The sequence below is a fragment of the Gopherus flavomarginatus genome, chromosome 3 (genome assembly GCF_025201925.1).
Source record: "Gopherus flavomarginatus isolate rGopFla2 chromosome 3, rGopFla2.mat.asm, whole genome shotgun sequence".
In the NCBI taxonomy this organism is placed as follows: Eukaryota; Metazoa; Chordata; order Testudines; family Testudinidae; genus Gopherus; species Gopherus flavomarginatus.
In genome coordinates this window covers 24,498,025-24,511,072 of record NC_066619.1, presented here as the reverse complement: position 1 = coordinate 24,511,072, position 13,048 = coordinate 24,498,025, and the positions used below count along the sequence as shown (strand labels likewise).

General features: G+C 42.6%; 1 protein-coding gene across 5 annotated transcripts in view; it reads left to right on the top strand.

Annotated features, from left to right (window-relative positions):
* The window catches only part of NPR3 (natriuretic peptide receptor 3), a 75,099-nt gene that overhangs the window by 45,687 nt on the left and 16,364 nt on the right, over positions 1–13,048 (top strand). For all 5 annotated transcript variants that reach the window (XM_050943805.1, XM_050943803.1, XM_050943802.1 and 2 more), the window contains 2 exons: positions 4,438–4,573; positions 10,497–10,591. In XM_050943805.1, coding sequence (XP_050799762.1) covers positions 4,438–4,573; positions 10,497–10,591 — 231 coding nt within the window. The remainder of the gene's footprint in view (positions 1–4,437; positions 4,574–10,496; positions 10,592–13,048) is intronic.

Here is a 13,048-nt window from a genome sequence, read left to right as displayed (position 1 = left end):
AAAACATGAAACCAGCAGAATTTCCAGTGTTAGGTTTGCCAGGCCTAAAGCAGACATTACTAAAACTATTAATCTTCAGTACCTTAAAACTGACTGCTTTCAGGAACTCAGGCTGTTTGGATTAAGCCCAGTGTGATGAAAAGGTACCCTGTAAGTGTTCTTAGTGGGCACTGGGAATGAAAAGCCAGCTGTGTTCATGTCACATACAAAGGAGCACTTGCATCAGAAGTTGCTACAGTAAAAGAGCATGTTTTAGAATAAGACAGGTCTCATGCTAAAACCAGCTGATAGAATAGACATGAGGAGAGCATCAAGAAAAGATAGGAACCATCAAACAGCTGATGTATAAGGAGTTAGGGCAGGAGCCTAATGAAACTAGAAATCATGGTCCAAAGTCCAGTTGAGAAATCCTGGCATCATTGAAGTCAATGGCAAAATTCCCATTGACTTCAGTGGGGCCAGGATTTATTGAGTCGGCCGACTCTGTCTTTTGCTTGTTTGTTTAAAAAAAAAAAAAAGAAAGACATGAAAAACTAAGCCCTCCAACATCCATATAAAGAGGGACTGTCCAAGCATGAGCTTTTCCGCACACAGATTCTACAATTCCACGCAAACAGCTGCTGGAGAGAGTCTACTGTCTCTCAAGGTAGAAATAATTTTTGTCTTCCTGAACTTTAGGCTGTGGCTTCCTTTTAACCTTTGCATTTCATTTTTCCGAGGTTCATTCACATGAACTGTTTGCGCCTTCTGTGGCACTGGCTCCTATTTCTAAACATTCAGCAGATCTTTTTAAATGAAGCACAGGTGAGAATTAGAAACATCTGCAGCCCCAATTAAGATGTCAGAGAAATTTTAACTTTGATTCTATGAACTTCAGAGTCAGGGGGAACTATGCTTATTGCAGGCAGCTGGCTTAAGGACCAAAGAATGTCTTCTGTGTAGTTACATAACAAGGAGCTTGATTATCTTAACACAGCCAATCGACTATGTAATTCTTTATTATCTATGTAACAGCTATTTACTTAACTGGCTACATGTTGTTATCTTTTGGCATTGTATATGTCCAGCTACAACTATGAGAGGTTTAACAGCACTTATTTGTCTGGATTTTGAGTTGTTCAAAAGCAATGAAATTACTGGTAAACTAAATATTGTTTCTAAACAGTAGTATATTTGGGGGTCTGGGGCACCAGAAATGTCAAGAAGAGACCAACGATGGAGTGAAATCTTTGCTTACTCATTGGCTAGTTGCAGCCCAGGCAGGGACTTTTCCAATATAACTAAACTGTGAGTAAATGGGACCACCCTCCTTGTGGCTGAAAAGATAATTCTCTGTGAATTATTGTGCACCAAGCCCAGGATGTGTTGTGGTTTTGAGATGTGAGCAGTTGCTTACAGAAGAGGAACACGTGTACCGTTTAAGCCGTATTGCCTTACAATGGGATCCATATTTGAATCCAGGCTCCTAATGTAATTCACTGCATCAGTTGGTGGTGTTATTATTTATTATTATGTAGTCATTTTCTAAGTACTGTTGCTTTCTGAAGAACAGAAACATAAATGCAGTCCCTGCAATCTATGATTCAGGCACCTATAAGATAAGATATACTGAGAGAGAGAAGGGAGAGTAGGACTACATGATGCAAACTTTATTCACGTTGGTGAACTCTGATTCACACAAGTGATCCTACTGAGCTCAAAATCATCTTCCTTTCAGTAGCTGTTTTTTTCCATTGTTACATTTTTTTGGTTTATATTGAGCACAAAAATTGGAGGCCAAATTGCAGACTGAATTTGGTCCTGGCATGAGTGCACATGGGTGTCTCCTTGTACCTTCCAGTGTGCTATACCCATGGAGAGGCTAGCCCCAAGTGTAGCCCCAGAACACTCTTGTGCAGGGAGCTGTCAAGAGGTATAGCTATGACTACACAGCTCACACTGGCCAGTACAGCTAGTCAGACACGTGTGCACACATAGTTCTCTCCTAAAAGGGGCACATATTAGAAGTCAAATTCTTGTTGATGGTGCTGCTGGGCATAGCATTTCTGCTCCATAACATTGACTTAATGGTATAATGCAGAACTGGAATTAATCTGCAAACTGGACACCATCAAATTAGGCCTGAATAAAGACTGGGAGTGGATGGGTCATTACAAAAAGTAATTTTCCTTCTGCTGATAGTCACACCTTTTTGTCAACTGTTGGGAATGGGCGACATCCACGTTGATTGCATTGGCCTCGTTAGCACTACAAAGGTAATTTTCTCTCTGTTAATATTCACTTCTTCTTGTCAGCTATTGAGAATAGGCCACTTCCACTTGAATTGAATTGGTCTCGTTAGCACTGACCCCGCACTTGGTAAGGCAACTCCCATATTTTCATGTGCTGTAATATATATACTGCTTACTGTGTTTTTCACTCCATGCATTTGATGAAGTGGGTTTTAGCCCACGAAAGCTTATGCCCAAATAAATGTGTTAGTCTCTAAGGTGCCACAAGGACTCCTCATTGTTTTTGCTGATACAGACTGACATGGCTACCACTCTGAAACCAATGTGCATACACATTCTCAGGGGTGCTGGAACTACGAGTGCTGGTGCACCCCCTGGCTTGAAGTGGTTTCCATAATATACAGGGTTTACAGTTTTGTTCAACGTCTTTCAGCACCCCCACTATACAAATTGTTCCAATGCCACCGCACACTCTTGTCTTCTTTTTTTATCACTTCTTAATCAGGTGCATAAAGTAACTGCCATGTATTGCATATCACTTCCAGAAAAGAAAGCAAAATTGACTCAGGTTTGGGTTTAGTTGATATTTTGGAGCCTGATCCTATTGAAGTCAATGGCAGCACTCTCATTGACTTCACTGGGAGCCAGGATCAGGCCCAAATCCTTTCAGGTTCAGTGGGTTTGGCGGAAATGTTAGTTGAGGATCAACCTTGGGTGAACTTTTTCCAGCTTTTGGGGGAAGGTTTTCAGAAAACCCCTTCTTTCTCCAGAGGTGCCAGGTAGGAATTCATGCTTTAGTTTAGAATCCATATGAAAACTGGATGCTTCACGATATTTCATCTTGAAATAGGCCTGAACCAAAACCTCAGAACTGAACACCACAGATTTTTGGGGAAAATGAACCCAAATGTGAGTTCATATGTGGTCCCTCTCCCTACAGGGCGCTGAACCAAAATCCCCAGCTCCAACCTCCCTGAATTTTGGGGAAGTTTGGATCCAGCACTGAACTTTGCCACCCACTCTTTTGTCTAGGTTTTGACCTCACATCAGGCAAACTTAGCTGGCTTCAACTGAGTTTGAATTTTCAGTTTGAACCCAAAACGTGGAAAAAAAAAAAGATTTCAGATATAGCACCCACAAAGGCTTATTTTAAATTTGCCACCCTACTGTGGACCAAACCTATCAATTTTTGCACTGCTCTGTTCATAAGTGTTCTGGAGATCAGTGTAAGTGTAGGTCTAATGTGAAATCACATTTGCTCTCACTGAAGGCCAGTGCTGGTTTACAATACCGTATTTGCTTTTTGGATTTATACTAGAAAATGGCATTTCATTTAGCTCATGCCATTTACTGAAACAGACGTAAAAGATGGGAAACCAGTTTTCTGGCAACTCCAGAGAACGTTACATAGTACAGAGTAAACAGCTTGCTCTGTTGTTCATTTGCTAGCAGAGAGATGGTCCGTTGAGCAAGATCCAGAATCAGCAGAAATGGAGGGGAGTAATCATTAAACAAGCAAATCTGTCAGCAAAGTCAGAAAAACTTCCTCTCGCCATAAACATAATGGGGAGAGGATATTTTCATGTCCAGTGAAGTGTGCGGTGTAAAACAGACAATTAACCAGATGTGTTCTCCTGGGGTTTTGGAACAGGCGCATGTCTGCATTAAACTATTGATCCAGTTCTGCTAGTCTAGTAAGCCTATGAACTATGGGTGTAAACGCCAACCAGCCAAGGGCTGCAGAATTTGGCCTGAATACAGAAGATGATGTAAGATGATGAGGGCCCTCAGGCTAATGAGGATGAGGGAGCTCAGCACCTTACAGAAGGTACTCGGCATCTCTAAGGAACAGCTGCACAGTTTATACGCAGATTGGCACATGAACTGTGGTACAGTGAGTTTCTTCTCTGTATCACTGTTTAGATGTGATAATGAAGCACCATTTGAATGCCAGAGTTGCAGAGTTAAAAAAAAAAATCAGTTAGTGGTTTTCCGTTAAATGTTACAAGTTGCAAAATTCTCTGTTTTTCTTTGAAACAAAGATTCAGACCCAGAAAATGGGTTCTTTTGATTATTCTGTAGAAGTTCCCTAATATTAATCAGTTTGGGCCAAGCCTGGTCTCCCTGATCCAGGGTTTGAGCCTTTGTAAAGATAAATATTTTTTCATAGATGGCTTAAATATGAATGTTGTCATCTTGTTCTTAGATTAACATGTTTGTGGAAGGATTCCATGATGCCATTCTCCTCTATGCTCTGGCTTTGCGTGAAGTCCTAAAATATGGTTTTAGCAAGAAGGATGGGGATAAAATTGTTCATCAGACACGGAACAGGACATATGAAGGTAGGTATCTGCTAGCTGGAATACTGGATTGTATCAGTGTCATTACAACTCAGGCTATTACTGTGTGTGCCACTTGAGGACCAGGACACAAGAGGTTAAAAAATAGTCAGAATATGTGTTCTTCAAATATACACCCTGCATTTTTAAAGATCAAATAATTCACCACTTTTAACATTTTTCATAACATCCTTTTAGGTATTACTCTGCTTAAAGGAACTCCTAATAACTTAATGACCCTCATTAGGGTTGTAAAGAAATGCCAATAACTTTCTCAGGCTCCTTTGTTTTTGAAAAGATTACAGCAGCGTGTCTTACTTCATGTGCATCTACTACCTCTTGAGCTTGCTTCATTTTTTCCATTTAGCGTTTTTATCTTAACAAGCTGGATTCGATAAAAGTACAAGAGTGCCAATTTTTTCCTTTGTCGTTGACGCTGTTTTGAGCATTGGAAGGTTTTTCTTCCCTTCCTTTTAAGAGCTTTGTTTGTTATCTCAGGCACAGTAACCAAACAAGGACTGTGGCTTTCTGAGCCTAATCCCTTAGGACCTGAGTCTACAGAGACTTTAGCAGATGTGTAACTTTAAACATGTGTGTAGTCCCTCCCATTGATGTAGTTATGCATGTGCTTAAGTTTTTGCAGAGTATGGGCCTCAGTAAAGAAACAGAGCAGTGACACAGCACCAGACCCACATGTCATTTCTTACATTAATCTTTCAGTGTTTGATTTCCGGTGGAAGTACTTGAGAAAGAAAATATTTCCCTTACATAAGAAACCAATGATTAACTCAGAAATATAACAGTTATGAAAGACATAATGGGCCAGATTCTCAGCTGCCATGAGTATACACTGGGCAGAGTTGAGGAGAAGTCAAGGGGCAGGTGGCTCTAAGCACCTTTCTGTTCCCCTGGTCCTGGGTTCACCAGAAGCTAATATGATCCCTAGTGAATTTAAAGCAGCCTGGTGACTCCTCTGAATTATGCAGCTAAAGTAGCCCCACAGGCACCACTGCATTAGGTCAGGATCAGGTACAGTGCTGTATAAAGTACTCCATCCCCTCCAAATCATGGCACCCCACAGCACTTTACACCCAGGGGATTCCCCTCTGTCATGAGATTCCTTTTACAGCAGCCTCTCTGAACAGAGAATCCGCCCAAAATGTCCATCTTATATCCTATAATTTTATGCTAGAGTCCTCCAAGAACATGCCAAGGTGCGTCCTTGCGCGTTTCTTATAGAGATATGTGCTCTAAACAGTGGGACTGCCAGGCTACACAGTAGTGTCCTAAGCTTCTTTACTCATAAAACCAGCCAAGAGAAAATAATGTTCTCTTTCCTCACTGGTAAAAACAAGTTCTTTGTTGCTGAGCAACCTCTCTCTTATCATAGCTATTTTGAAAATTCAGGCTTAACGCTGAGCTGTCAGGAGCATAAGACTGCAAGGTAAAGACTCCTGCCCCCCAATTCCTCACTATCCCAATACTTCGCTGAGCAAATATTTATTAATTATAGGGCTGATGTTGAAAGTGGTCTTCAACCTGTCCTCTTAGGAGCCAATCCTACAAGGAGAACCATGCAAGTGGACTCCTGCCCTTGTGGGGAGCCCTACCATGATCGGTGGGGCTCTGTGTGGGAGCCAGGAGACCATCCATGCAGAGTCCATTGCAGGATGGGGCCTTGTATTCCCCCTGAAATTTTGCACACAGGTCATTGAAAACATAGTAGCTGCCATTTAGATTTCTAACTGCCTGGGCACCTTTTCTCCATGGTACATTCCGCTCCACATCAGATAAGTGTCCAGTCAGGAATCTTGTTGGATATTAATAGCTGCTAAAGAAACATTCATACACATCCTCCCCTCTGCATAGGTTGGGGCAGGGGAGAGCCAGTCAATGGTAGCATGAATGCTTCAGGAGAGGGATAGGGACTAGAACTGGTCAAAAATTCTCCAATAAAACAGTTTTCCATTAGAAAATGCTGATTTTTAAAAAATATATTAAAGTTTTGATAGTTTATTAAGTCAAACCAGAGCACTTCAATGAAGTTGTTTCAATATTTCCAGATCAAATTTTCAAAAATTTTTGCAGGAAATTTTCAACTTTTCATTATAATTCAGAATGACAGAAAATTTCAGAATTTCCAAGTTTTGAATAGCTCTAGTAATGACTTCAGGCCAGATGGTCTTGGCTTCCAGTCACTAAGCTTCCTGTTCTAGTAAACCCTTCCTTTCAGTTCTGGGAGTCAGCCTTGCCATGCCAGACAAGTTGGTAGTGGCCTTTGAGTGTTGCTATTGTCATTTGGCTGTGCTCACTCTTTAATCCTTCAGTCCGGCATAGTAACACAAATTTGTGATTGTTTGGCTACCGTACCATTACATCTACAGGCAGCCATTTGGTTGTAAACAGTTTGGTTAATACTCAGTAGGCCTATGATTAAACTTGGATTAATCTTTCCTGAGGTCATTCTATTTTAATAGGAAAAGAGCAAAGGTGAGGCATTTTAGCTCATTGAGCATTTGGGAAGATTAGGTTTGTTGAGAAAAATTTACGTTCTGGTACTGAGTACCTGAAGTCTCTCTCCTGGTTTGTAATTGCACCTTGGGACCTGATTCTCCACTACCCTGCACCTTGCGTAATCATCTCAGTGGCATGGGTGTCAAGGGCTACCATTCTGATCTGTTTTCACTTTGCACAGTGCAACAGAGACCCAGGCCCATGGTCTTCATCCCCTGACTGAAGAAGAGCTACAACAGAACCTTGCTAACTGTGCCCTTTGCCTTGTTCTTGCCCTGTTCTCTGCACGCCCCTCAGCAAAGAATTGGCACTGGAAAGAGGTCTTGTGTTCTTATGATTCCATTGTTTTCACAAACTCTGCCACATTACATGTACTAGTATATTGGGAGGTATTATCCATAGTCATTAAACTACAGGAAAACTGAGAAAATAAACTATCACAGTGCACTGTGTTGCATTTTCCTGTTTTATTATTGGGTTTGTTGATCGTTAGCCTGATTCTGCCAGCTTTATTCACGGTGAGTAGCGCCTTACTCCACAAGAAGATCCCCTGATTTCAGTAGGACTACTCAGTAAGGGCCTAAATCTGCAAAGTTGCTAAATTCAGTCATTCCCCAGGGTCAAATCGTGACATCCTTTCTCACTCTTTTGCTGAGTCAGGGAAAACACCTAGTGGGCCTGATTCTGCTCTTGCTTATGTAACCTTCTGAGTTGGCAGCAACAAGGGCCGGGTTCAGTATCTAGGGGTTCTGTTTCAGGAACGCAATGCAAAACCGGCTCGAACCCCCACCCAGTGACCTGGGACAATTATATACCACTCCCTGGGTGCCTCTAGGATGCAATACTTCCCCTCTCGCAAGTACGGAGTCTGAGTGTAGCAAAATCCTTTTAAAAAAGGAGGGAAACAATGCAGCATTATGTTGGGGAAACACCACAAACAGGATTAATAACACAAATCATGAGCAAAAGACCCACCCTCAAGTAAGTTTGGCAGTATCCTTTTCCCCTCAGGGTCTTAAGTCCAACAACCCAAAAGATTACGCAAAAGTCCAGCACCCCAAAAGTCTCTGCCCCTGGTCAGTGTAGCCCCAGAGTTCGAAAGTTTATCTGCAGAGTTTTACCTCCCCAGCCTGGGTGAAAATGGGGGGCGGAAGGGGCACTCAGGGTGTTAAGGGACACCTTACGTGGTCCGAGGGTGACTGCCTCGTCTCTCCATGGGGTTCTGCTGCAGCCTTCACCACGAGCTGCTCCACTCCACCAGCCATCCCACAAACTGCTCTGCTCTGCCCCACTCCGCCCCACTTCACTCCACTTGCCGTCCTGCTGACCACTCCAACCATCCCACAAACTTCTCTGCTCAGCTCCGCTCACCGTCCCATGGGTCGCTTCAGTCATCTCACAAAACTGCTCTGCTCTGCCAGCTGCTTAGCAATATATCTTCAGGCTCCCCCAGTATTTAACACAGCACTCAGTGATTTCAGCTCTTAGTAATTTTAGCTCTTTAGTGATTTCAGCTCTTAATAGGGAAGCCCCAGTGCTGGTGCACCAAAGTGAACTCAGCACAGCAGGCTGTAGCTAGATTCTTAATGGGATCAAAATTAGCTCTGCTATTCAACAATGGAGAGAGAAGAAAGAGGAGGTGCAATTGGTGTTTCAGGCTCTCAAAGGGGGGCCCAGTCCATCAGGTACAAATACCTGTCCCCAGCACCTCTCTCTCAATTCACTGGGTTTTGGAACCCATGTCCCTTGTCTAACGAGTGCTGCTTAGTTTATGGTGAGTCCCTCTGTCATATAACAGTTCCACTGGCCTTGATTCACATAATCAGGATAACAACACTTTATTCTTCCTGCCCCAGTAACAAAGAAACTAGGGATCCCACAGCAGCCAAAGTGACCATTTGGACGGCTGTGGGTTCATACCAGGTGGGGTGGGTGTGCCTATGCCAACAAGACCAGACTCTGAAGTTCTTTTCCACAACTCGCCACAATTCACCACCAGATGTCAGGGTAGAGCTCATCCTGACTCTGCTTACACTTATACCGCTATAACTCAGGGGTAACGCCACTGAAATCAGTGAAGGCAAATTGCTGTAACACTGGGGTCAGAGAAGAATCAGGCCCAGTGACTTTAGTGGAGTTGTTCTGTGAGTTAAAATTGAATTAAAAACTCACTAAGAATTTCAGGATTTGGCACACAGTTTCCCAGTCATAAGTGTGTATTCACAAAGTTCTACAGTGTCTTTGACAGAAATGCATTCGGCTGTTACTGTGTACATTCTGAGCCAGAGCCTTGGGGGTGTAAACTGGAATGGAACCCTGGTCTTCAGTAGAGCTACATCAATTTACACCAATGGATAAACTGACCCTACGTTTCACTGGAGATTAGTCACTGAGGGCAGGTGCCAAGCCGAGGACTTGAGAAACTGACGACAAGTGCTGAATGTGTCTTTCTCAAAGCTGTAACCAGAAACATTGAAAAGATAAGAATTGAACCCAATTTCATGCATAGAAATTTGTATAGAGCCTTGACCTTAAAAAGGACTGATTACCGCAAACTCTGATTTAAGTCTATATGAGCTGTGGGTCTGTCAAACCCACACAGTATATTCTTGGGGGGGGATGTGTGCATAATTCAGCGCCATTGAATTCTATGGGAAGGGTCTCATTGCTTCAGTGAATGTTTAATAATTCCCTTGATCTCTACCTGTAACATAGAGAAGAAAGAAAACAAGGCCCCAATTCTGCAAAGCACGTAAACATACGTTTAAGCTTGACAGTGAGACTTCAGCATGTGCAGGAAGTACTTTACTGAACTGGAGCCTGTAAGATTAACAGCGCCCTTTCAGGATCAAATTTTTCAGCCCCAATGAAGACTATGGAATTTAAATGAGGGCAGGATTTATCTCACAGTAAAGCAGCTATATCCCCCCATATCATATCCAGTGAGAACAGCAATAAACCAACTCCACAGGTGTACCACATGTTGGAGCTGCTGACTCTGGCCTTGGTCTCTGTTTCATTAGTTCCCAGCTTCACATGAGCATGTGTGTTTTCACTTGGGCTTTGTTGTCTATTTCAGGACAAGGCCTTATGTAAATTAACTTGCATGAAATGCATTTTTATTTTTATTCCAGTGCTCTGAGTTTCTGGATTACATTTTTTTTCACATATTCCCCACACAGGCTCACATATTTTATATTTCAAAAGGAGAAATGTTAAGCGTTTCGGAATGCAGACGCTGAGATGAAATTACAATTTCTTCTGGAATGCCAATAAAAGTGCTGTGAGACCGATGAAATTTCCTGTCAAGTATCAGTCTGTAAAAATCTGTCCACTCATATTTTTGTTTTCCTTGGAAGAGTCCAACATTTTAACTAATTAATTTTCTAATTCCTTACATGCCATTCTCTAGGCATTGCAGGGCAGGTATCCATCGATGCCAATGGAGACCGATATGGGGATTTCTCAGTGATTGCAATGACCAACCCAGAAGCAGGCACACAGGAGGTAAGAAAATAAAGATAACTGCAAATGCCTACTGACGAGATGTCGCAGTATAATGTACCATCATATTGTCTGCTTACTCAGTAGACGGATAATTATTTGTGTGTATTAAAATGTCATAACATAATCCTACAAACCCTAAGTGCAAATCCAGCTTGTAAAAGTAATCTTAAAGCGTAAAACCCAGTTCTACAAATCAATTCTCACTCAAAGGATTACTTGGGTGTAAGACTTTATAGGACTAGGCTCTGTATCAGGGGTGGCCAAACTTATTGACATTCCACATCGCATGCGATAATCTTCAGAAGTTTGAGAGCTGGGTGCGCCTGCTAGGACTAAGGGCCTCTGCCGTGTGGGGTCAGGGAGCACCTGCCGGGGCTCGGGCTCATAGAATCATAGATTATTAGGGTTGGAAGGGACCTCAGGAGATCATCTAGTCCAACCCCCTGCTCAAAGCAGGAGGTTGGACTAGATGATCTCCTTAGGTCCCTTCCAACCCTAATAATCTATGATTCTATGAAATGCTTCAGCCCTTGAGGAGGTGCCTGCCAGGTCTAGAGACTTCAGCCCTGTGGGGTTGAGGGGGGCGCCTGCTGGATCTAGGGGCTGAAGTCCCAAGCCCCAGCAGGCACCCCTCCCCTTCTGGGCAGAAGCCCCAAGCCCCACTGCAGGGCAAAGGTCCCAAACTCCCCACCCCCAGCCTGGTAGGCAGAGAATGGGAGGGAGGGGGCCAGCTCTGCAAGCCACACTAACTGAAAAAGAGCTGCATGTGGTTTGCAAGCCGCGATGTGGCCACCCTTGCTCTGTATCTTAGCTGATCCTGAGATATAGTTTGAAAAAGAGAAGTTGCAGAGTAAAATGACTAAGTCCCTGTCTTCACTGGTAAGAAAAGGTATATTTTTACCCCAGGGAAGCTAAAACACATGAGTTATCCAAGGTAATGACACAGTGAAGATAAGGCACTTTAGTTTTACCATGAGGTAAACTAGGTGAGGTGAGCGCAAAACCACTGTCTGTGGCTGATTCAGCACAGAGTCCAACTAGCTAGAGTTTAAAGCACCACTTAACTCAAGCTAGATATATGTGCATGGGAGTTAGGTTAAGGCCAACACTCAAGTTATACCTCGAACTAACAGTGCAGTGCAGACAAGCTCATAACAACTCAGAAAGTTCCAGTGACCTCATTTGAATAGTCCCAGTGAGTAAGGTCTAGTCACATGAGTAATGATTTACAGGGCCAGGCCGGGCCACTAATACATTTCTATAGATACAAGTGACTGAAAACTCTGAACCTAACCTGCAGATACTTACATGAGTAGTCATAGCTATTTGAAGTCAGTAGGACTGATTACGGGGGAAAGATCTTGTGTGATCAGCCCCTATTTGTATTGATTTTTTTTTAGTAATTTCATTCTCCCTTGCTTTGCTTCTGCTTGCCTTTCATTTCCTGTTGAATTTCTCTTTTTCCCCTTCGATGGTGTATTTCTGTTTCTCTTCAAAAGTATGTCTCATGCTAATTTCTTCCTTTCATTTTTGTAATCTATTAGTTGTTAATTGTGTCTGTTTTGCTCAGGTTTTTCCGCTGTCCTTGCCCTGATTTATAACCTGGCCTCTTTCTTTGAGCCATTGTTGTTTTTTTTTAATTTATTTCACTGGTTCCTTCCATCTGGTCATGAAAACATTAGTTCCTCAATGGAATTGAGCCAGATGAGTGCATGCGTTGGCCAGAACCCTGCTCACAGCTTCATACATAGACTCTAAGATCAGAAGGAACCATTAGATCATCTAGTCTGACCTCCATTGCATTTCACCCAGTTACCCCTATATTGACCTCAGTAATGGGTATTTGACTAAAACGTATCTCCCAGAAAGGCAACCATCTTAATTTGAAGACATCGAGAGAGAGAAAATCCATCACTTCCCTTGGCAGTTTGTTCCAGTGGTTAATCACCCACACATTTCTAATGTGAATTTGTTTGGCTTCAGGTTCCAGCCATTCATTCTTGTTATGCCTTTCTCTGCTCAGTTAAAGAGCCCTTTAAGTACCTTCATGGGGGAAAAAAATACTGGGTACTATATACTGTAACTGAGTTGCCTCTCAAGCTTGTTTTTGATACACTAAAAAAATTGAGCTTTTCAGGTCTCTCACTGTAAAGCATTTTCTCCAGCCCTTGAATAATGTTTGTGGCTCTTTTCTGCACCCTCTCCACTTTGCTATACCTGCAGTCCCATATCTGAGCAATTGTTAGTTGGAATATGAATAAAAGTGTTTCCAGTAAAGATTTGAACTACAGTTGCACTAATGGCAGAGAAATGCAGACTCCTTCAACGTGAAATTCTCCTGTGCATGTAGCAAGTATACTCCATTTAAGTCTTATGTAAGCCCTCAAAATAGGATTTGTGTGGCACATCTAGCTTGGGCAGGACCTATGTACAATGGTGAATTTCACACCTCAACAT